Genomic DNA, 25,428 nt, shown 5'->3' on the forward strand with positions numbered 1-25,428 from the left:
TAATGTGCTGTTTAAAAAGCATTTGTTCCATTCTAGAAACCCGAAAGGGATTTAAAATAACTAGTTGAGATTCTTTACCTGCTTTGTTCGAGCACGTGGAAGGGGATGTACGAACACCTCGGGTGGTTCTCGTCCCCTCTCCTGTTGGTTCTGCAACATACTATAACCTTGTTATAGTATGGTGATTCCAGCAAAGTCTCCTCCCCAAACTGAGCAGAAGATACAGTTTGGCCAAGTCAGAATTTTTCTTTAGCCCAGTGGCAGGGGGAAAGGCTAGATTCAGTCAGAGGTCAACAGTTTTTGTGGAATCACAGTGGTGATGGGCAACTTTTATTCAGTATCTATTGTATAAACCATTTGGGGCAAATGACAGCTAAAACTGCCAGGCTGCCTAACCTCCCTGACCGCCAGGCTGGCAACCGGGATGGACTCTTGTTGAGTCATCACAGTTGTGGAGGGCGAATTACAGGGCTTTCCGGCACCTGAGAATGGGGAACCTGATGAATCCGTGCCTTCAGGGAAGGCTTCTCAGAGGAGGAGGCATTTAGGTGGACACTCGAAGGAGGAGGAAGAGTCAAGGGAGGAGGAGGGCAGACATTTTCCAGGCAGAGGGGACAGCGTGCACAAAGGCTAGGAGGCTAGAGAGCAAGACATTATGAAGGAAGTGAAAATAGTTTGCTGTGGCCGAGAGAAACCAACCCTGTGTTAATAGTCGTACAGAGTCAGTGTAAAGACTCAGTTTATCTATGTATCTATATCTATCTATAGATACGTCTGTATCTATAGATAGATATAGGTATAGATATTTCAGCTTTATTTGCAATAGTCAAAAATTAGAAACAACTCAAATGTCCTCAACAGGAGATGTATATGTACATATGTATAATATTTATATTATATATGTACATATATAATATATAACATATAATCAACTTTATATGAAAATGTATATATCAGCTTTGTCAAAAACTAGAAACAATGCAAGTGTCTTCAATAGAAGGAAATATATACAACATTTATATATAGAATATTAATACATAAAAATCAGCTTTATTTGTTAAAAATGTATATATCATCTTTATTTGTAAAAAAACCCCAGAAATAACCCAAAGGTCTTCAATAGGAGAAAATATATATGAGTGTGTATATGTATGTATATATATCCATTACATACATATATGTCCTATACATATGCTTATATGCATCGTATATATGTATACATGTACACTTATATACATCCAGGATATATATACTTCTTATCCAGATAGGAAATACATATCTGTGCTGTTCAACGTAAACTGAAGTTAATTTAAATAACCTTGAAAATCCTTTCACTAAGTCACACCTGCCACCTTTTAAGTGCTCGATGGCCAATGGCTATAGCATAGATTATTGAACATTCCATTATCACAGAAGGTGTGTGGGACAGTGCTGGTGGTCATACACTCGGCCCGTCAGTACCCGCCTGCGTCCCAGAGCAAACCTCTATCTGACTCTGTCACCATAGGTTAGCTTTTCCTGTCCTTGAACTTCCTAAGAGTGAAATCCTGCAGGATGTGCTCTTACCGCATCTGGCTTCTTTTATTCAGCACATGTTGGTGAGATTCATTGATGTGTAGTGCTCCATCGTATGATTATATGGCACTGTTTATCCATTTTATTGAGGACGTTTGGTTTGTTGCCAGTTTTGGCCATTGTGGATTAGGCTGCCGTGAACATTCTTGCCTATGACTTTTGGTGGATGTGTGTTTTCATTTCTCTTGAAAAATTGCTGGATCATAAGGTAGACATCTATTTAGTAGCTACTGCCAGACAGTTTTCCAAAATGGATTCCCACCAGCAGCAGAGCAGAGTTCCGGGTACTCCCTGTCCTGGCCATCACTTGGTATTGTCAATCTCTTTAATTTTTGCCATCTTGGTGGATGGCGAGACCCAGGGTTGAAAATCGCACTGTGCTACCATCTGTCTTGCCTTCCAGGGCTGCCCAAGATGGAGGTGTGCCAGGAGTACTATGGGCTTCCCCCACCCCCAGGAGCCTTTGGACCTTTTCTGCGGCTCAGTCCTGGAGATATCGTGGAGCTCACCAAGGCCGAGGCTGAGCAGAACTGGTGGGAGGTACAGGCTGGGGCCGTCAGGGTGCTGGAGAAGCACCCGAGCATGGGTTTATGGGTGTAGATGGCTCTGGAAAGTGGGGTCATGGCCCCACTGGACTCTGGCAAGGGATGGTTTGTCTGGAGGAGGCACCTAGGGAGGGTGGTGTAGATGGAGATTTCTGGGGCTGGCCTGGTCCTTCCAAACTGTCATCCTCCCAGGAAGTTGATACTGGTTGGCACCTCTTTAGATCATCCAGGCCACAGAGATAGAGATGGACAGGGAGAATGGCCAATGGGTGGAAAGATGGATACACACACATGTGGATGCCTGTAACCTCTCTGTCCATGTTTTTCCCTCCTGGCTTTTTAGGGCAGGAATACGGCTACCAATGAAGTTGGCTGGTTTCCTTGTAACAGGGTCAAGCCCTACGTGCATGTGAGTTCCCTGAATCTGGACGGACTGGGGGCCAGAGAGTCCACAGGGGCTCCTGCCAGGGCAGGCAGGCTTGGGGAGACACCCCTGAGATAGTGACGGGGCTGTACATTATGGCAAGGGATTCTCAAGCTCAAGGTTCTGCCGACCTCTGTCCCCATGAAACACTCACTCCCTCCCCTCCTCCCTCAGCCTCTAGCTCCCACCATCTACTTTCGGTCTCTATGACTCTGACTCCTCTGGGGACCTCATATGACTGGAATCACACAGTATCTGTTCTTTTGTGTCTCTCATCCTTCACTGAGCATAAAGTCCTCAAGGTTCATCTGTGTAGCAGCGGGTATCGGAATCTCCTTCCTCTTAAGACTGAATAATATTCCCATTGTCTGGATGGACCACACTGTGTTTATTCATCATCGATGGGTAGATTGGGGTCACTTCCACCTTTTGGCTATTGTGAAGAATGCTGCTGTGAACATGGGTGTGCAGATGTCTGAGTCCCTGTTTTCAATTCTTCTGGGTATGTACCCAGAAGAGGAATTGCTGGGTCATATGGTAATTCTATTTTTTATTTTTTTGAGGAAGTGCTATCTGTTTTCATAAAGGCTGTACCAATTTACATTCCTTCCAGTAAGGCAATTGCAGTTCCAATTTCTCCACACCCTTGCCAGCATTTATTTTCTTCCTTTCTCTTTCTTTTTCTCTTCCTTTCCCTCCCTCCCTCCTTCCTTCTTTCTTTCCTCTCTTCTTTCTCCTCTCTCCCGTTTCTCCCCTCACACCTCTCTCCCCCTTTCCTTCCCGCCCCCTCTCTCTTTGTCGCCATCCTGATAGGTCTGAGGGGGTAGAAATGTACCTTTTTATATTTATTTAGATCAGGGATTGGCAAACTTTTTCTGTAGGTAGACAGTAAACATTTTCAGCCTCGTGGGCAAGATACTCTCTTGTGACTGCTCGACTCTGCCACAGTAGTGCCAACGCAGCTGTAGACGATCTGTAAATGAGAGACATGACCTCGTTCCGATAAAACTAAATTTATAGACCCTGACATATGAATTTCATATCATCTTCATGTGCCAAGAAATACTGGTCTTTTTTTTTGGTCGACCATTAAAAAATGTAAAAACCTGTGTTAGCTTGAGGGTCATGCCAAAACAAATGGCTGGACGACCCCTGATTTGTTTGATATTTGGGGACCAGTCTCTCCCATTAGATTCTGGGACGGTATTCCCAGTGGACAGCACGGTTCCTGGCACATAATTGACTTCCAGTAAATGGTAGTGGAATGAATGAATGAATGAACGAATGAGGTGTCCTGCAGTCTGTTGCCAAGCTGTGCTCTTTGCTCCAAGTTTCAGTCTCTGTCTGTGTCCCCAGGGTCCCCCTCAGGACCTGTCCGTTCACCTCTGGTAAGTAGCACCACCCCTCTTACTCTCAGCTTGAGGCTCCTCTGGGAGGGTGGGGCGTGCCTGGGCTGGGCATGGGAGGGGCCTCCAAGCCCATCCCTTATTCAGTCTTTGAACCTTGGACATTGACGTCTGGGTCCAGCCTCATGTTGGGGGCTGCTGAGGAGAGAGCAGACAAAGGAGGGTCCCAGATCTTCGGAGATTATGGTCTCACTGGCAGGAAGATGGTAGTAGCAGTGGGAACTGTTTCCTCATTTTTTTTAAGCACCTACTGCATATAGAGCATTGAGGGGTGGAGCTTTATAGTGTTGCTTCGGGAGCCCGCTGACCTGGGTTCATAGCCTGACTCCAACATTTCCTAGCTGTGTGACCTTGGGCTAGTAACTCAGTTTCTCTGTGCTTCAGCCTTCCTCTCTGGAAATGGATTAATACCAATATTTACTTTATAGGGTTATCACGAGGCTTCACAGCTGGCACACAATAAGCACTTGACTATCTGTTCTTATTACCATGAGCTATTATCACATTTCATCCATTCTGAAATGTATCTTGCCCCCCATGGTTTAACATCTCTCATGGAGTCTCAGTCTTCTACCTAATTTTATGGGTAGTAATTTTTATTTTGTAACGGCCCACAGAAGAACGGTGCATTTTACGACTGTTGGCATCTCAGAGGTGATGTAACACAATATTGTGTTTATGACCAGTTGTCAGCACTCGTAATAGCCCTTTGAAGTAGGTGCTATTCTGAATTCCCTTTTTACAAAAGACGAAACTGAGGCTCAGAGAGGGGAAGTGATTTGTTCAATGTTACACAGCGAGGGAGCGGTGGAGATGGGACTCTGGCCTGTTGGCCCGACGCCACAGCCTGACGTCCCTGCCTCTCGAAAATCGTGACACAGTGGGCTTACTAACACCTCCGTTTCCACGTAGGAGGTGCTTCAACTGCATTATTGCCTCTTGTCAAAAATCTTCCTTTGTGGTGGGTGGGTTTATCACCCTCCTTTTAGAAGAGGAAATTGGGGCTCAGAGTGGCAAAATCAGTTCCTGAGGTCGCAGAGCAACTAAGTGGCAGAGGCAGGGTTTAAGCTGTGGTCTCTCCAGGCTGTGTGCACTCTGCCTTCCCCTGCTGGGAAGTGGTCACCAGGGCCGGAAGTGGGGAGAGGAGACTGAGGCACTTGCTGTGTGTGCAAAATTTAAGGGGGCACCAAAACACTCCATGACATTTTAATTAAATATTTAAGAAAATCAGAAGCAAGCCAAAAACAATGAGCGAAATATCCAAATTGTAAATAAAGATCAGATATGACAAGGCTGGGAGTAGGAAAAAGTGAATTGTGCCGAACCAGGGAAGTGTGGAATCAGATCTTGTCTTCGTTTAAAATTTGGACATTTTGTTCATCATAAAATTTCTTTTGCATTCATTTTTTAAATTGAAGTGAAAGTAACACACATAAAATAAACGATTGAAAGAGGAATTTGTATTAATATCTACATTTCTATTACATATTACATTTACATATAATATATAATTAATTATCTGAAATTAATATATATTATTTGTTGCATATTTATATTTAGAGCATATATTCATATTAACACATATCATCTATAATTATATGTTATCTATAATTAACTTGTTTATGTTACATACTCACATTTATAGCTTAAATATATTTATATTCACATTTACATATTTATGTTATTTGTTACATATTTACATTTACAGCATAAATATATTTATATTTATGTATCATCTATAATTACGTATTGTCTGTAATTAATGTGTATTATTTATGCTATGTATTTAAATTTATGGTATACATTTACGCTTATATGTTATCTATAATTACATATTATCTATAATTACCATATATTATATATGTTTACAGCATAAATATATTCATATTCACAATGATATTCAGTGGCATTTAGTACATTCATAATAATGTGTATCCATCACCTCTGTCTTGCTCCAAAACACTCTCATCACCCCCAACAGAAACCCTGTCCCTATTAGCAATCACCCCCTATAGCTCCTCAGCCCTGACAACCAGGAATCCACTTCCTGTCTCTGTGAACGTACCTGTTCTGGACGTTTCATATCAATGGACTCGCACACCAAGTGGCCTTTTGCGTCTGGCTTCTCTCACCGAGCATTATGTTTTTAAGGTTCGTCCAGCTGTAGCGAGTGTCAACACTTCATTTTTTTTTTTTATGGCTGCTTTTGCATTTTTAAAAAATTGCGTTAAAATTTAAATACTTATTATTTATCTTGATGACTGAGGTTTTTTAAAAGCTCCTCCTTTAAATTTTATACCAAAGGCTAGTGCCTCACCCTCCTCACCCTATTTCTGTCCCGGTGACCACAGAGCTGGGCAAACAGTGGACACAGTAAATGCCTGCCTGTCCAGGAATACCAAATTCCAGAGTAAAAGAAAAAAAAAAACTATACTCACATTCTCAATATTTTTGAAGCCAAATGTGTGGGATTTTTCCTCACACTAAACATTTATCCACTTCTGACATCAGCCAGGTGTCCTATAACTCCGTTTAGTTCCCACAAGACTGCCCCCTACTTCAGATGCCAGCCACAAGTCTGGGCCTCTGGTACTTCTGATCTGACCAACTCTACATGGGGGGTTCCTGCACCCCCTCCTCAGGTTGGATAATTTGCTAACTAACTCGCAGGACTCAGAAAAATAATTTACTTACTAGGTCACCAGTTTCTTATGAAAGGATATAACTCAGGGACAGCTGGATGGAAGAGGTGTGGGAAGGGTTGGAGCTTCCCTGTCCTCTCCAGGCACACCACCCTCACAGACCTCTAACTCTCCACCAGCACAAGCTCTCCAAACCCCTTCCCCTAGGCTCTTTTTTCCCCCCAAATAGAGGCCCCATTATGCAGACCTGATTGATTAAATAATTGGCCATTAGTAGTTAACTCAACGTCCAGACTCTCCCCTCCCTGGAGGTGGGGAGTGAGCTGAAAGTTCCAATCCTCTAATCACATGGTGGTCCCTCTGGCCACCAGGACCACTGACAGGTGCTATCCAGAAGCCCCCAGTCATCTCATTAGCATACAAAAAGAGGCATCTTACTTTGAGGATCCTAAAGGTTCTAGGAGTATGTGCCAGGAAATGGGAGCAGAGATCAAATAGACGGTGTTTTTTTGTTATGTCATGCAGTCCATGTGTCGAACCTTGCATGTGACTTAGAAGTTGGATTTTCACTGCCCATTTCTGGACTCTGGCCACCGCCTCCTCAGGGCTTCTGTCAGTGTTGTCAGCAGCTGGTCATTGGTGCCAACTCAACGTGCACGGGAATTCCCAGTTTGGGGTGAAGAAGACTTTAGTGCAAACAGCTCCATAGTGTTACAGTTGAGTTATGAAGCCGCAGGGCTGTGAGGCAGCCCTGGGGTGAGGCCCCTCTTCTGGCCAGACAGCTCTGCTCTGTGGGGGAGACTCAGGTGTTTTAGCTGCAGCTGGGAAGCAGCCATCAGTGGAAAGGGAAAGTGTACCCCAGAAGCCGGAGTGGAGCCACTCAGACAGAAGTCCCCGTCCCTGGTCCCCGATTGGTCTGTCCTCATGCAGATGAGGACTCCAAATCCTCACAGGTCCTAAAGGCACTGTCCTGATTGGTCGGAATGGAGCTGATCTAATGGGTTGGTGAAGATGTGGGTAAAATACAATTCCAGGAACCCTGACAAGGGCTGCTCGGATGGTAGGAACGCAGTATAGGCAGGCGGTTCAGTGCAGGCTTCTCTCTAAGTGCGGTTTGCCCCTGTGTGGAAATGGCTGCTAGGCTCTGCTTTTAAAGTCAAGCCCAGGTAGGAGCCTTCTTGGTAGGTATCTTCCCCCTCGGGAAGTGTCTAAGGGCTGTTGGACCCAGGCTGTCACCAACTTAAAAAAAATCACATGGTTGGAAGAAAGAGTGGCCTCCGTGTAGCAGGACGGGAGCCCGGGCATGGGGACTCTGTGGACCTCCTTGATGTGTCTCGGCAGGTACGCTGGCCCCATGGAACGTGCTGGAGCAGAAAGCATCCTCACCAACCGCTCAGATGGGACGTTCCTGGTGCGGCAGAGGGTGAAGGATGCCGCGGAATTTGCCATCAGCATTAAGTAACTCCTCCCTCCCTGACTCATTTCCCCTTGTGACCTGGGTGCTGTCTGGGAGGAAGGGGATGCAGTCACACAAAAGAGATATGCTTCCAAGAGATGCTTCAGAAAGCATTTACATCCTCTAGGAAGAGACAGAATGTCAGCTGAACCCAAGTCTCGCAGACCGTCTCATGCTTGTGTGTGCTGAGTGCAGCTTCTCGCTAGTGGTGACTTGTTACCTTGTTGGCTTCATAGTTTTGTGTTTTTAAGTGGGCCTCCCCCGGTGGAGATCATTTGCTGCGTGGCTGTCCAGAGATTTTGCATTCGTTTCTGTTGAAACAACTGGTTTATTTCCTTTTCAGGTGAAGAGAATTTAGGTTAATTCTTTAGTTTCTCAGACTACACAGGTGGTTTAAATCCAAACCCCGATAATAGGGGGAAAAAAAGGGAACAAACTTTGCTAAGAGAGTCGGGAGGCTGCTGGGGAAGTGGGGCCTCTGCACATCTTGTGCTTCAGTTCTCAGAGCTGCTATTAAGCTGCTGACCTGTTGCTGAAGTCAGCTCAAGGCCGAGGGAGGCACAAGCATCCTGAACCACCACTGCTGCGTGGACATCTGTGGACTTGACCTCCTCCTTGTAGTTTTCATCCCCCTCATTTGCATATTGAACTAATCAAGTCCTGTTACTCTAGCCAGTGTCCCTTCGTTTGCAGGAAAGAACACTTTGAGGCTTTTGCCTTTATAAACCCTGCCTTTCTTTGCTCTCTCTGGAGCGCGGTTTGGTTGCTTCCTGAATCTGTGTCTCTAGGACTGTAATCCTTTTGCTCAAATAAATGCCTTTTATTCTTTATTACAGCCTAAACCCTCCTTGTTTGACACCCCAAAACCACGTGAGGGCAGGCTGAGGTTATGAATTTGCAAGGGTGACTTTTCTGTTTTGGGGCTGAGACAGACAAGCTTTTTACCAACCCCTCTGGGCTGCTGGGTGGCATTTGCTGGCCCACCTCTTTTCCCGAAGGCACAACTTTTTGCCAGTCTAGCCTTACAGGTGGGTCTCAGGCCAACTCTCCACCCTACGGGGACCCAGCAACTCCTCTTGTGTTTCTGTGATCATCAAGACATAAGCCTCACAGTTCCTAAGATTAGGAAACTCCTTAGGGTGGCAGTTCACACTTACTGCTTACTTTTCAGTTTTGTCCTCATTTTTGACCTCTGGGAATTTCCCTTACTTTTTTGAGAACTCAGCCCTTTTTTCTCAGCATTTTAGGGGTTTTCTGTAGTAGGAGGGTGTTTTGGTTATATTTAGTTCTCCATATTGCCGGAAGTGACTGTTTCTCCCATGTCCTTATTATTCTGTGGTCTCACACTTTGGTGGAAGTATAGATCTCATCCTATTCTAGAACATTGCTTTCGTTTCAAGGTCTCTCTGATTTATCAACAGCCCTGTGAGTCCAGGAGATGACTCCCCTTATTTTAGGAAGACATAAAGGCTTAGAGGAAGAAATGAAGACATGAGTTTAGAGCAGTAAAGGGCCCGGGGTGGGGTGGGGTGGGAGCGGGGCAGCTTGGGGCAGCAGGAGGCAGCTTCAGCCCTTGGGCTCCCATGGTTGCCCCCTCCTCGAAGGAGTCAAAATTGCTTCTTCCATGGTCAGGGGTGTATCCTGGGGTTGAGGGGGGGGCTGAGTCCCCAGCCTCAAGGCCCAGTGACCATCTGGCCCTCTCTCTCACTGCTTTAGGTATAATGTTGAGGTCAAGCACATTAAAATCATGACAGCAGAAGGGCTGTACCGGATTACAGAGAAGAAGGCTTTCCGGGGACTGATGGTAAGGGCCACTCGCCCCCTAACTCCAGCCTCCCAGGGACTACCTCTAAGGGTACTTTGGATTAACTGGCCTTAAACTCAATCCCCTAATGATTGATGATGATGATGATGATAAATAGCAGCGGCGAGCGTTTACAAAGCACTTATCGAGTGTCAGACATGATACAGATAGATTCCAGTTAATGCCCTCAACTCACTCTCTGAGTTCCCATTTTACAGATGGGTGAAACTGAGGTGTAGTCCTGATCTAGTATTGCAGAATAGCAGAGCCCCTGCTACCATCAGACTGCAAGACTTATCTCTGCCCCATCTGTTTACTAATCGTTTGACTGAGAATTCAAATGCCTTTCAAGCGGTTTGCTTCTATCTGGTGCCCTGTAATTTTGGATTGTCTTTTAGACATTTTAAGTCCATTGCTCTAGGTCTGTGGATTCTTGCAATCAAGAAAATCCAGAATCTTGCACATATTAGCATTCTTTTGGGGGGGGGGTGTCTCAGGTTTCATTTGATCCTCACAGTGATTCTTAATTCCCCAGAGGTTAGAGACTGTTAATTTACTCCACAAATATTTTTTTTCCCCAAACTTTTTATTCTGAAAAATGTCCCCCTTACACCCATTTTTTATTTCTGAAGAATTTCTGAAAAGTTACTGGAAGAGTATAATGGACATTTGTAAACCTCTCACCTAGATTTATTAATTATTAATATTCTGCCTTTTTTGCTTTCTCCCTCTACACACACACACACACGCACGCGTGCACACACATTTATTCTGCACTACTTCAGAGTAGGTTGTAGAAATCAAGATCCTTCACTCGTAAATACTTTAGCATGAATATTCAAAGAGCCAAGACAGTCTCATTCCTCACTGCAGTATCATTATCATATTCAGGAAGTTGAACATTGATGCAGAATTATTATCTAGTATACAGTCCATTTTCCAAGCTCCTCGATTGCCCCAGTTATGTCTTTTATAGCTGTTTTCCTCTAGGATATAATCAGGGATTACACATTGCATTTAGTTTTTTATCTCCTTTGTCTCCCTTAGTTTGCAATAGTTCTCCAGTTATTTATTTATTTTTTTGGTCTTTCATGATATTGGCAATTTTGGAGTCTAGAACTGTAAAACTCAAACATTTTGTTTTACCGAATGTCCCTTGGTTATGACTTGCCTGGGTTGTTTCCTTATTATTAGAATCAGCTTGAGCGTTTGTGAAAGAAATGTTCATAAATGCAACAAATCTGGGACTTGAATTCAGATCAGCCATGTTTCAGAAGCCAGGTCTTACCTACTCTATTCAACTGCCTCCCCTGGGGCTGAGTTCTTGATCCATCCTTTTCTAGCTGTAGGACTCTGGACAAGGGACTTGGCTTCTCTATGACCCTGTTTCTCCTTTTATAAAATGGGAGAATCATGAACGTATTCACCTCTCAGGATTACTAGGATATATTGATGATGTGCAAACAGTACTCCAGCCAACACGTATTAGGTGCTTAATAAATAGCATTTATTATTATTATAATTAATTATAAAAATAAGGTACTTGGCATCCACAGGGGAGCTGATTTTGGTGTACTGGTCATTAGGCAAGTTGATTATTTGGTAAATTTCTCATGAGGTGGATTGGTTATTAGGAGAACTGGCTTTAGGCAAAGTGGTCTCTTTCCCCTCAAATGGTCTTGGCTGTATAGAAGGGGAATGAGCTTCCCATCATGGGGAGTATTCAGGAGTCACTTTCCAGGGAGGCCAGAAGGGGGGCCTGCTTCACGTGAGGAATTGAATTCTGCCCCCTTGGGGGCTGGCCCGCTGGGAGAGCATCTGTTCTACTGTCCTCCTTCCAGGAGCTGGTGGAGTTTTACCAGCAGAACTCCCTAAAGGATTGCTTCAAGTCTCTGGACACCACCCTACAGTTCCCCTTCAAGGAGCCCGAGAGGAGAGCCATCAGCAAACCAGCAGGTAGGAGGCCTGCAGCGCCAGCTCCTTTCCATCATGGAGGGAAAGTTTGGGGATACCTTGGACATTCCTTCCAGTGGGCATGCAGAGGCCATATCTGTGAATCAGCAGGAACCCTTCCCACTCCTGTCTGTCCCTTTGCTCTTGGGTGGTTTGCATCCTCATTTGCTTGCATGGAAGGTGGCACAGGGGTTACTTTTGTATTGGGGAAGATGAGGACACCGAGAACCAGAAGGGTCCTTACCTGTACCTTTTAAGCCTATATTTTTGTATCAATAGCAAGGATTAATTAGTATCTATAACCTTCTTTCAGAAAAAGGTAAGACCTTTAGTGCACTCTTAATTCCTCTTTCCTTTGCATCTCTCACCCACCATATTTGTTGAAGTTATATAAAGTTTTGGATATAGTTTGCTATGAATTAAAATGATTATGACATATATTTTAAGAATCCTTTCTTAACAATTGCATTTAACTTCCCATATACAGTATCAGGAATTATTTAGACCATCTATATTTCTTGTTTTCTATGTTTTTCTTTACTTTTTAAATTCCTTATTTTGATTCAAATTTCAATTTTCTGGAGTGCATTCTGAAGTACATTTTTCAGAAAAGTCATATGGGTTGCAGACTGCCTGCATTTTTTTGTCCAAAATTTTTTTAAGAGATGTTTAAAAATTAATTATTATTATACTGTTATATTATTGAAAAAGCAAAACCAATATGACATCAGGACTCCATGACAAAAATTGCTTCTATTCTCATCACTCAGTCAAATAAATGTTTCTGTCTGCGTGTTACTAATTTGTCCTGGTGTATATATGGGTGTTCAATCTTAGCACATTTGTAGAAATACTACAAATTAATTTTATATTCTGCAATATTGCTTAATATTGTACCATAAAACATTTTCTGTGTCTTTCTCTCCTGCTTATCTTTCCTCTCATTTCCTCTCTTTTTCAACCCTTGGTCCTTCTTAAGATAATATTTAACAGTGTATAATAGTTTTTCCCCCCATCTTTCCTCTGTGTATTTTTTTTTTTTACTATAAATGTTCAAATCATTTAAAAATTTATAAGTGGTATTATATTTTAAATTTGATTGCTGGTCGGGCTGGGAGGATGATTCTGGGAGTACAGCTGTGTGCCCTCAGAGCACAAGGCACCCAACACTGAACCAAGAAGCATCGAGACCCTTCATCCTGGTGTTATCCTTCTGAGAGCGTTGCCCTCACACTGCTCCTGGCTGGTGGATGGGTGCCTGCTCCAGGTCTTTCTCCTATATCTGCTCTCCCCTATACAGCAGGAAGCACCAAATATTTTGGCACAGCCAAAGTCCGCTATGACTTCTGCGCCCGGGATCGATCGGAGCTGAACCTCAAGGAGGGTGACATCGTCAAGATTCTTAACAAGAAGGGGCAACAAGGCTGGTGGCGAGGGGAGATCTATGGCCGGGTGAGTCAGGGTGGAGCTTGGCAGCCCAAGCAAGGGTGCTGGGGTGAGCTGGCCTTGGTAGAGCTTGTCAACCAATGGTCATCAGTGCCAACTCAGTTCCAACAGGAATCCCTAATTTGGGATGTGGTGAAGAAAGACACTTCATTCAGTGCAAACAGCTCAATTGTGGTACAACATAGCTGTGAGAACAGCTCAATAGTGTTACAGCTCAGTTATGAAGCAGCATGGCCGGAGGAGTCCCCGAGGTGAGGTGGCCCTGCTCCATTCCAGCTTGCTCAGCCTGCACAGCCTGCTCAGCTCTGTTCCACCTTTTTTTTTTTTTAAAATTAGTTTCAGGTATACGGTACATTGGTTAAACATTTATATAGTTTATGAAGTGATCCCAGTCCAACCGGGGAAACATAGCCTTCTGGCTTTGGTGGGAAGGGAAAGTGTACTCCCTGAGTCTGAGGGGAGATGACTTATGTAGACGGAAGTCCCAGGCTCAGATGCCAGGAACATAATGCAGGCAGGCAGTTCAGGGCAGGCTTCTCCCTGAAGTGCAGTTTGTGTGAGGGGCCGCTGTTAAGAAATGGCTGCTAGGCTTTACTTTTAAATGTGAGCTAGTTAGCCACCAGGAGCCCTTCTTCATAGGTGGATTCTTTCTCAGAGTCCACAAGCTGTACTGGAATTGTGGAATGGAGAAGGTGGGGAAGTCTTCCCTGGTCAAGAGGAGGAAGGCACATAGAGATTGATGCAACTTATAACTATTTGATGAGCACCTGTTATGTGCTAGGCATCCTGCTGGGTGCTGAGGAGACAAAAACGAGCTCAGTACAATCACTGCCCTTGTGAAACTCATAGTCCAGTGAAGAGGATAGGCCTATAACCAAGCACTCACAGTGTTGAGTGGTCAGAATTGCAATGGGGAATCATAGAGCAGCAGGAGAGACCCAAGGGGACTCCTGACCCACCCAAGAGCAGATTGGGATGACTTCTGGGAGGCCAAGGTTATCACTGAGGGATAAGTAAAGTTAGCCAGGTAAAAAGGTCATGATGGAGTGGGGGAAAGCAGGCAGAGGGACCAATCTGTGCAAAGGCCCTGGGGTGAGAGTGATGGGTATGTTTGGAGAACAGGAAGAGGTAGGGTTTTGTGTCTGTCTTGTTCACTGCAGTGTCTCCAGTGCCTGGAACTGTGCCTGGCACATGGTAGGCGCTCAGTAAATATTGAATGAGGGAAGAGGCAGAGCTGGAACTAACCACTTTCATCTTTTGGACTTCTTTGCCTGCCTATATTCGGACTGTCAAGAGGGAGCTCAAGGTTTCCCAAAACAGTTTGCTTCTGTTTGGTTCTTACTTTTGTCTCCCAAAGGCAGAGAGTCTTCTTTATTTCGTCTGCTGGTGAATTCCTAGCCTTACTGTAATGGTTTCTTAGCAGTATTTGTTGAATAAAAACAAATGGGTTAGGAGCCTACATCCTACTGAGAGGAAACATGTGAAAAAGCGACCTGGATAATTGTTTAGGTGAAGAGTTTTGCTAAGAACCATGGAGGGTAAGGTTAGTGTGCAGTAGAGGACAGTTAGGTTTTGAGAGAACCTTTTGGGGTGTTTAGGAAGGTCTGGGCTGTAAAGAATTCATCCATCCATCCATCCATCCATCCATCCATCCACAAATACTCTTTAAGAATCTACTGTGTGCCAGGAGCTATTTGAGGGTTTTGGCACTCAGTGGTGAGCAAGACACAGAAGTCCTTGCCTCGCAGAGCTAATGTTGGGGTGTGTGTGTGGAGACAGACAATGAGCCCTGAGTAATAGCACCTACAATCAGTTGGATGGTGATAAGTGCTGTGGAGAAACTAAGGAAAAAGGGCTAGGAGTGTTGGGGCGGATGGAGTTATCAGTTTTAAGTAGGATGATTAGGAAGTCCTTGCTGATAAGGCGACGTGTGTACAGAACTGTCAGTGGTAGAGGAGGTCAGCTGTGTGCGTATGTGAGGCATGTGGTTGCTGGGTGGCAGGGGTGGCAGGTGCAAAGGCCCTGCAGAGGGAAAGAACCTGTCCGGCATGTTGAGGAACAGTGTGGTGGCTGCCCTGACGACTTCCTCATCTTTTCCCAGGTTGGCTGGTTCCCCTCCAACTATGTGGAGGAAGATTATTCTGAATACTGCTGAGCTCTGGCACACTGGCAGAGAGACGAGAAACTGCAGGCTGCGAGCCCAGGATGAGCAGGCTGCCGGGTCAGGGGCTGTGACAGGTCCCAGCGGGCCGAGACTCCGAGACGGACTGTGGAGGGCCAGCGTCCAGCTGGCGGGACTCCTGGGGCAATGCCCTGCCATGGTTAATTTATGACACACTGATTTCCTCTTGAGGCCCCTTAGGGAGGCAGGGCTCAAGGCAACTGCATTTAATAAAATGATAAATGGAGGAACCGGTGTGGTTCAGAAGGACCTGGAAGGGGAAGGTGGGAAGTGGCTCTGGGACACAGATTAATGCCCACCCACCAAACCCCGTCTTCTGGATTTATCACCTCCTCTGCCATGTAAAAGAAGACCTGAAGAAGGAAATGGACCCCCCAGGTAGCAGGAAATAATTTTATGCTCACAGGTTCCAGGTCACAAAAATGTAACTCATTTGCTTTTTAATTATAGAACTTAATTGCTACTCGGAGCCCCCCGAGTTCTGTTGCGTGGTAGATGCTTCATCTCGGCTGAGTCTGGGTCTCTGTAGTCAGTTCTCCCCAAGATCATGCTGACATTTCAGGGGCTTGGGCACTAGGGTGCTGGGGAGACTGCTGGGACCTGCTGGTTATCCTCTGTCACCCTGCCACCTGCTGAGATATCATTGCTTATGCCTCACCTGTGGTTCCTCTGCATCTTCCACATCCCTCTGGGCACATCCAAGACATCTGGCTATTTTTCCTTAAATGTTGAGTGGAATGGCTTTACATCCTGGACTACCCAGGGTAGCCCTGGCTAACGCCTGGTGTGGTTATTAATCACAATCCTTTTCATTCCTCAAGGCGATCACTGTGTAGGCTGGGCATTTCCAGAGGCCAAGCCTGAGACAAGAGTTTGGGTTGGGGGCGGTAAAATTTATCTGGGAAGTGATCAGAGGAAGCATCTGGAAGGCAGTGAAGGGAGATGAGAAGGTGAAGGAGCCTATACTAGGAGCATTGATGAACAGGTGACAGCCATGGAGGCCACTCTTACTGGTGACCCCTGGAAGTCAGTATAAAGCATGCTTGGGAGTCGAGGGCCAAGGGAACTGGGGTATTTATTCACCACCTTCTATTGGTCATTGCCTGAGAGCTGCTTGCAGGTGGATAACGCCCGCTCTGGTGGCCATAGAACCACAGGTGCTTTGGAGTCCTTGCCGTGTGTGGATGTCGTCAGTGCCGTGGAGCTGAGAGGGGGATGCCAACAGGGTCTGCGTGCACACCCCTTTGCAGCATCAATGGATGCTGCTTTATGCAACGTGTGGGGACACTCTACAGAGCTTGCTATAGCCTTGGATCCAGGGGGCTCCAGAAACATTATTTCATATCACCCTGAAGCCGTCTAGCTGGGGGGCAGGTCGGTAGGGTACAAGGATGCATCCACCTCTGAGTTTAATGTTCTTTCACACCCAGTCCTTCCCCTCCACATGGGGGACCCTGGTTTGTCGCAAGAAGAGTAGACTCAGCCTAATGAGTACTCTTCTACACATATGGTCAGACCTTTTTTCTTTTTTTAACTTAAGACTGTTATTTTTTTAAATTGTGGCAAAAGACATATAACACAGTTTACTATCCCAACCAGCTTTATGTTGCACAGTTCAAGAGTGTGACATACATTCACACTGCTGCGTAACTAGTCTCCAGCATCTTCACCTTGCACTCAGTTAAGCGGCAACTCCCCACATCCCTTCCCCTAGCCCCTGGTGACCCCAGTGGCCAGACTTTCATCTGGAGTTCTTCAGGGCTGAGGTCTGTGAGGCTCCAAACCCAGGCTCCAGAGTCTCTAGGCTTTTGAAGTTCCAAAGCCAGGAAGCTGCTTCTCTGGTAAATCTCCTGCAGGTGCAGGAATAACCCTGTAGGAGGAAAAAAGCAATGGTGGCCAGGGCCGGGGAAGGGCCATGGCTATGGGTTAATGTGAAGAAAAATCATTAAGACTTCCAAATGTTACCCTACCACACTAATAATTAAAATAAGGTCATTGGGGTGGACCCTAATCCACTGTGACTGATGTTCTTATAAAAATCGGGACACAGACATTTACAGGCCACGTGGAGACACAGGGAGAAGAAGACCATCTACAAGCCAAGGAGAGAGGCCTCGGAAGAAGCCAACCCTACCAATGCCTTGATTTCAGACTTCGAGTTTCCAGACTGTAAGACAATAAATGTCTGTTTATTGTCTAATGTGACAATCTAATGGGATTCTAACAATCTAGGTGATCATAACATGGTGTGATGCATTTCCCAATGAAGGCGATGGGAATGGAGATATATCTAACTCGATCTTCGGTTGGGGGATAGTTAGGGAGGGCTTTCTGGAAGAGGAAACATCGAAGGTGGCACCAGAACAATAAGCTGGAGTTATTAAAGAAAAATGGGGGAAATATTTTTAGAGGGAGGTACAAGGAAGGGTATGCCTTGTGCGTTCTGGGAACTGCAAGGGGTTCACTTTTCTTGGAGGAGAAGGGTGAGAGGGAGGGGCTGGAGAAGTTGGACCAAGCCCAGGAAGGCATGACACAGGACCTGCCTTCTTATGCATCCCCCAGAGGGGCCAGGAAGAGTGGGGATGACTGGCTGAAGGAGACCCTTCTTGCTGGTGTGTTGGGATGATGAGGCCTTCGGTGTTACCTGGAGCGTCCCACTGATGGTTAGGAAATTGGGTTCAAGGGAACAGCTGCCATCCCAATATGCTGGTAGCCCCAAATTAAGGCCAGAGAGGTTCAAAGCAACATACGGCAGCCCCACAATGCCCTAACTTGGAAGTTCTCTGACACCGGCTGTCAGTTACATCTGGCTGCCTGGGGACACAGTTCTGGAGGCCAGAAGTCCAAGATCAAAGCGTCAGAAGGGCCCTGTTCCCTCTGAAGATGCCAGAGAAAAATCTGTTCCAGGCCTCTCACACGACATCCTCCCCGTGTGCATATCTGTGTCCAAATTTCTCCCTCTTATAAGGACACCAGTCATGGTGGATTTAGGGCCCACCCAGCTCTAGTGTGGCCTCAGATGAACTCATTATATCTGCAGAGACCCCATTTCCCAATAAGGTCCCCTTCTGAAGTGCTGAAGGTTAGGGATTTGGGATGCTATTCAACCCACAGCACACATGTAGTGTGTACAAAGGCCCTCATTAAGATATCCCATACACCACAGGCTGGGCACACAGATTTGTATTAAGAAACATCCCCCACAACCCCCGAATGCAAACAAATGGGTAAATACATGAAAGAGACTGGCAAACATACACAGAAGGACACAGACAGGCAAAAAGTATTTGCCCACATACAGTGCAGGCAGACAGCTCTGGAGACACGCAGCACTGCACTACTTACCACTGCAAAAGGCCAGCGGACCCTAGACCCAAACACTCTCCCTGCAAAACCAAACACACTGAAAGTGAATGGAAACACATACACACAGATGCAAAAATACCACCCCCTCCTTCAACAGGCAACTGTGTGCACGAGCATACATGTACGCATGTAAAGTTAGCTTACGTAGACAGGGAGACGTATGTCGACCCAGCCAGGCACAGAAACACACTCAAAACACGATGCTGCCTCCCCTCACAACGGGCATCCCTGAAATGGACAGACGACAGACACATACCTCCTGATAGACTCACTCCTGCGTTCTACTGTGGGGACTTACAAACTCGGATGATGACACCCACATGTGAAATCAGTGGACAGACTTCACACGCAGGCCGATGCACACCCCCTGGATAAGACACATTTATAAACATCGCAGAGACACACACATGGGAAGACATTCCAAAGCAGGTAGCCCCAAATTAAAGCCAAGCTTGAGCCCTGGTGGATGGTATCAGTAGTGTTCCAGCCTCCTAGGCTGATACCTGGGTCCCTGCTTGGGGGAGGAGAGGGATAGCAGAGAAAGAAAATGTGTGTGTGCGTAGGTTTGTTCACAAGCCTGTCTACAAGAGCCCAGCAAAGAGATCCTGATACTTTTAACATCACGGCTGATGCCGTCATCATGCTGCTCAGGGATACCCCCAGTCGTTTGGTTCAGACCACAAGGGATGACCCACCCAGAGGGATGCACAGAGGCCTCGTTCCAGAATCTTGCTGGATACAAACACTTGGGGCTTTCTGAGGCCAGGATAGGGCAAGAGGGAGAAACACAGACCTGGAGTAGCCTAGAGGGATGAGCGTCTTCTCAGAAGAGGACGTTAGATCTGGGCCTTTGAGGGGTAAGTTCATGCTTATACTATTCAGAGGGAAGGGAAACATACTGCAGGTGGAGGGGCTCTACCAGGGGCCTGTTTCTGGTCTGAAGCCTCTTCCCACTTCTTTAATCCCTTCCAGGGGCTTCCATGTGGGCTGTTGAGTCAGTACCCTGTATCTTCCGGAAGAGAAATGTTCACTCCAAAGGAATGACTCTCTAATGGTAGAATTTCAATGAAGTCAAGCACGGCACAGATTTTCTTTCTTTTTAAAATCAGTTTATTAAGTATAATTGACATAAAATTCATGCATAGTGAATATCTGCATCGCAATGACTTTGGGAATAAGTATTTACCTGTGAAACCATGACCACCACAAAGGCCACAAACATATCCATCACCTCCCAGTTTCCTCCTGTGGAGGGTTTTCACATGGGGCCCGTAATACTTCATGGGGACTACTGACTCGAGGGAAGCCTGTCCTGAGGGACACCACTTGCCGCGTTGCCCTGGTGTTTGAGACTGAGGGCTCAGGTCCCCTGAGATCTTTCCCTGCTGTGTCTCCACAGCACCCACTTAACTCTGTGTGCTGCCCTCTACTGGACATTGCTGCTTTGGCTTCAGCACCCAGAGCTTTCTGTTTAGACTGTAAGGGGAGGCTTGATGTCGGGCTTACAAGTTTGAGGAAGATGGAAGCCACGGAGTAGGGTAATTTAATTAGCGGATTCGCCAACTTCTTGATGTAAATACACCCACCACGCTTGATTTCAACTCATTAATATCATCACCTCCCCTGTCTCCAGTCTCCCTCATGTCCAATTCACCTGGGAAAAACACAACCAACATCAGATAGCCCAGGAAACCAGGCTGAATACTTAGGATGGCCCACAGAGCCTTATGTAATTTGCATCTCCCTGCCTGTGCTGGCCCCATTCCCCCGCTGGAAGCAGGAAGGAGCAAGAGGAAAAGCTGAGTCAAGATGTGGCCTCAGCTCGAATTTACTTCAAGATTAGCTCTATGGAGAAAAATAATGTAGAGTAGCAGGCTAGAGGGTGTCTTGATGGTGGTGGGTGGTCACTGTTGATGGGTGGCCAGGGAAGGCCTCTCTGACTTGAGTGAATGGAGGGGGTGCACCATAGAAGAATGGGGATGAGAAAGGGTGTTTCAAGCAGAGGGAACAGCAAGAAACTGTTCAGTCAATACCCTGTATTTTCTAGAAGAGAAATGCATTTAGGCGAAGAAATAACTCTCTAATAGTGGAATTTCAGGCAATGAAATCAGATATTGGACAGATTCCCTTTTTTAAAAAACCACTTCACTGAGGTCTGGAGAATGAGCTCAGTGAGATCAAGAGGGATAGTAATAAGGTCAGAGTGGCCCAAAGTGGAGAGAGCAAGGATGGAAGTAGGAAGTGAGACAGGCAGGGACAGGCCCTGGTGAAAACTATCATTTTCCAACCATAATGAGAAGCCAATACTTCTGTATACAGCTGTGTTCTGTGCCTGGCTGAGGGGTAAGCGGGGCCTGAAGGTCGCCCTGAGCTACGCTTTATACTCCGGGAGCAGGGCTGCATCAGCTGGGTGGGGGCAGCTTTTTCTAATTCTCACAGAGACTTTGTGAAGGTCAACAGTGACTACCACAGGACACCATTGGAGGGTTTGAAATAACTTTATTATTTTTCTATTGTGGTAAAATATACATAAAATAAAGTCTACGGTTTTTACTATCATTAAGTCTACAGGTGAGCAGCACTAAGCACATTCGCATTGCTGTGCCACTGTCCCCACCATCCATCTCCAGAACTTTCTCATCTTCTCAAACTGACCCTCTGTCCCCATTACACACTTGCTACCCACCCTCCCCTCCCCCAGCCCCGGCTCCCACCATTCACTTTCTATCTCTATGAATTTGACTCCTCTGGGGACCTCATATAAATGGAATCATTTGGTATTTGTCCTTTTGTATCTGGTGTATTCACTGGGCATCATGTCCTCAAGTTTCATTCATGTTGTAGCAGGCGTCAGATTTCCTTTTAAAGGCTGAATAATATTCCACTGTCTGGATGGACCACATAGTGTTTATCCAGTCATCCTCTGATGAAAACTTGGATGGTTTCCACCTTTTTGCTACGATAAATAATGCTGCTCTGAACATGGGTGTACAGATTTCTGTTTGAGTTCCTGCTTTCAATTCTTTTGGGTATGTACCCCAAAGTGGAATTTATGGGTCATATGGTAATTCTACATTTAATTTCTCACGGAGCTGTCGTGCTGTCTTCCACAGTGGCTGCACCATTTTCCAGTCCCACCAGCAATGTCCAAGGTCTCTAGTTTCTCCATCTCCTCACTAGCACTTGTGATTTTCTACTTGTTGTTTTTGTTGTTGTTAGATCATCATCCTAATGGGTGTGAAGTGGCATCTCCTTGTGGCTTTATTTGTATTTCCATAACGATCAGTGATGTCGAATCACCTTCTCATGGATTGGAGCATTTTGTGAGAAGATTCAGATTCGAGAATGAATGTAGTTGACTTGGAATTAGTATCAGGTTTGTCATCTAGAGTTTTCAGGGTTGATCTTTGAAAACTAGGGGCAGAATCTTTATACGATGGGTTTCTGCACCTTCTCTGTCTCCTATGATATTTAAAGCAATACAAGTGGCACTGATTTTTGCAAGTCCTTTCCAACTCTGTGTCTAGTTCTTGAGAGCTTTAATTCATCTTGGGTCTCACTCTCTTGTGGCGCTTTCTCTGCAGTAAAGGCAAAAAGTAATAAATAGAATTTGAAAACTTTTGCCTTCTCAGTTGTCTGCAACCCTGACAGCATTGGCTCCCAATGATGAGGCCCTCTCTTCTCGCACTCAGAACTTCGAAAAGTCCCGTTTCCTTCATCAGTTCTTGTTGGTCTAGCTTGTTGTAGGCTGCGGTCTTTCTGAAGCCTCCTTCTGGGTTCTCGTCACCCCTACGTCCTGGTCCCTGGCTGCTACCATCTTCCTGGTTGGTTTTCTCTCTACCTCCTGGCCAGTCTTTATCAGTCTATTTTGTGACCCCCACCTCTCTGCTCCTGTCTTTGTCTTTAAGTGCTCTGTTTTGGAACTTCCTCTTTCTACAAATACTTTGGGTAGAAAGTACTAGCTGCTGTAACAATCAAGCTCCCCACTCCCAAATGCTTAACACAATAGACATTTATTTCTCACTCACTGAGTCATCCTACGTGGGTGCTCTTGGTTGGGTGGCTCTCCTGGATAGCAATCATTCAGGGACCCAGCTTTCTCCCATCTCATGCCTCTGTCATAACTGGTCCTCCCTAGATGTCTTCTGTGTGATCCTGTATCTGATTTGCAGATGGGACAAGAGAGGAAGGGAGGTTTGGAAGACTGGGTAGCATGTTTTTATGGGTCATTCTTGAAAATGGTGTCCATCACTTCCCCCTGCGTTCTCATTGGCCGGAGCTCAGTCACATGGCCATACCTGACTGCAAGTGAGGCTGGGAAGTGTGCTGTGGCCTCTGAGGAAGAGGATAAGAGTTTGCTGAAGGACTCCTGAGTCTCTGACCCACTAAGAGATCTCCATGGCTACAATTCCTCTATGTGAGCTCTTCCAATTTTTCTATCCTCAACACATTTCTGAGTCTAGATTCGGGCCTAATTAAATATGTCTTCCTGCTGGCTCAGGTGAGGGAGGGTCAAAGTCCAGGGGCCTGGGGAAAGGAGAGAAGTTTTACTAACGTTCAGTTAGCAAGTTTGTTCTGATTAATCACTGGAGACAAGCAATTCAGCTCATCATCTATGAGGCAAAGGATGGGAATTTGGGGCGGGTGTCTTTACCTTGTCACAGGTACACAAAGGGATAGCTGTGAGTCATATATGATATACACAGGAAACAGTGGTTCTTTGTAGTTTTTCAGAACACAAAGAATTCACCATGTTCACTATTTCGAAGTGCACAATTGCATGGCATTTAGCACATGCACAGCATCTTACAACCATCACCTCTGTCTAGTTCTAGAACATTTTCACCGCCGCAGAAGAAACCTTCATGCCCGTTGACAGTCATGCCCCACGTTTCCCTACCCCCACCCCCTGAAATCTACGAATCAGCTTTCTTTCCCTACAGATTTACCTATTCTGGATATTTCATATAAGTTGAATCATACAATACGTGACGCTTTGTGTCTGGCTTCTTCGCTGAGCACCACGTTTTCAAGGTCCGTCCATGTCATAGCGAGTGTCAGGGCATCGCTCCTTTTTACGGCTGAGTAACATTGCATGATAGCCATGGACCCCCATTGTGTTTATCCATTCATCTGGGCTCTTTCTACTTTTTGGCTGTTGGGAATAGTGCTTCTAGGAGTGCTTTTTATATTTATGAATTGTGGAAGAAAATCAAAAGAAGAATAATATCTCATGCTATGTGAAAAGAATATAAAATCCAAATTTCGGTGTCCATAGATCAAGTTTTATAGGCACGTGGCCCCTCCCATTCGCACCATCTATGGCTTCTTTCCCACTGAAAGGACGGAGGTGCCACTGAGACCGTACAGCTTTCAAAATTGAAAATATTTTCTCCCTGGCTCTTTATAGCAAAAGTTGCTGGACCTTAAACTAAGGGGTCACAAGGCTGATTTTCGGACATTTCCTTTGCGAACTCTACTTGGATGATATAATAAAACTTTATTAGTGACATTTGTTGTTATGTTCTCTCAGATTTCAGGAGATGCATCCTAACTGAGAGAGAGCCCCATTGTAATAGCCTGTAGAAATAATACATGTGTGTATTTGTATGTATGTGTATGTAGTATATCATAATCAGGGTAGTAGCTGATGTATATTTCCTGTGTACTTGTTCCTCTGCTAAGTTATAATGAAGCGTATTACTTCATTTAGTTCTCAAGATAGTTATGTAAAGCAAATATGTAGTTTGTAGTAGATGAGAAAACTGAGGCTCTCACATCTTAAGGTCACATAGTAAGCAGTTGGAGCTGGAATGTGAACATTATGGGCCGAATGGTGTTCCTCCCAGTCCATATGTTGAAGCCCTCACCCCCAGAACCTCAGAATGTGATTGTATGTAGAGATTGTTGTTAAAGAGATAATCAAGATAAACATGTAAATATATTTAATGTTCGCTTAAAAAATGGTTACGATGACAATTTTTTAAAATTTTAAATTCATAAATATTTTTTTATTATGGTGACATTGGTTAGCAAAATCCAGTAAATTTCAGGGGTATGATACCACATATTTGACCCTTTCATCCTATCTAACTTTCTCCTTCCCCCTCCCCAATCCCCTCTGCTAACCACTAGTCTATTGTCCATGTCCATGAATCTCTGCTTGTTTGTCCTGTTCGATTGTTGCTTTTAGGTTTATATCCCACATGTAAGTGATATCATGTGATTTTCAACTTTTTCTGTCTGACTTATTTCACTTAGCATGATTATCTCGCGGTCCATCTATGTTGTCGCAAATGGCAGTATTTCATCTCTTCCTATGGCTGAGTGATATTCCATTGTATATATGCACCACAGCTTCTTTATCCAATCATCTATCGTAGGACACTTCGGTTGCTTCCATGTCCTGGCCACTGTGAATAATGCTGCTAAGAACATCGCTGTGCAACTATCTTTTCAGATATGGGTTTTCAAGTCTTTGGGGTAAATATCCAGTTATAGGCATGGCTGGATCACATGGTAGATCAATTCTTAGTCTTTTGAGGAACCTCTATACTGCTTTCCATAGTGGCTGTACCAAATTGCGGTCTCACCAGCAGTGTATGAGGCTTCCTTGTTCTCTGCATCTT

At 45.3% G+C, this 25,428-nt stretch overlaps 1 protein-coding gene across 2 annotated transcripts in view; it reads left to right on the forward strand.

Moving 5' to 3' along the window:
- Positions 1-15,902, forward strand: part of VAV1 (vav guanine nucleotide exchange factor 1) — a 56,739-nt gene extending 40,837 nt beyond the window's left edge. Inside the window, exons 20-27 of one of the 2 annotated variants that reach the window (XM_039878537.1) lie at positions 1,979-2,115; positions 2,464-2,529; positions 3,901-3,932; positions 7,934-8,050; positions 9,765-9,852; positions 11,694-11,808; positions 13,109-13,257; positions 15,353-15,902. In XM_039878537.1, coding sequence (XP_039734471.1) covers positions 1,979-2,115; positions 2,464-2,529; positions 3,901-3,932; positions 7,934-8,050; positions 9,765-9,852; positions 11,694-11,808; positions 13,109-13,257; positions 15,353-15,406 — 758 coding nt within the window. In that variant the 3' untranslated portion in view covers positions 15,407-15,902. Of the gene's footprint in view, positions 1-1,978; positions 2,116-2,463; positions 2,530-3,900; positions 3,933-7,933; positions 8,051-9,764; positions 9,853-11,693; positions 11,809-13,105; positions 13,258-15,352 lie in introns of both variants that reach the window. The other variant, XM_039878536.1, reaches the window with a different exon arrangement.
- Positions 15,903-25,428: the final 9,526 nt, after the last annotated feature.

This window comes from Pteropus medius, unplaced genomic scaffold (genome assembly GCF_902729225.1).
Source record: "Pteropus medius unplaced genomic scaffold, Ma_sr-lr_union100, whole genome shotgun sequence".
Taxonomy (NCBI): Eukaryota; Metazoa; Chordata; class Mammalia; order Chiroptera; family Pteropodidae; genus Pteropus; species Pteropus medius.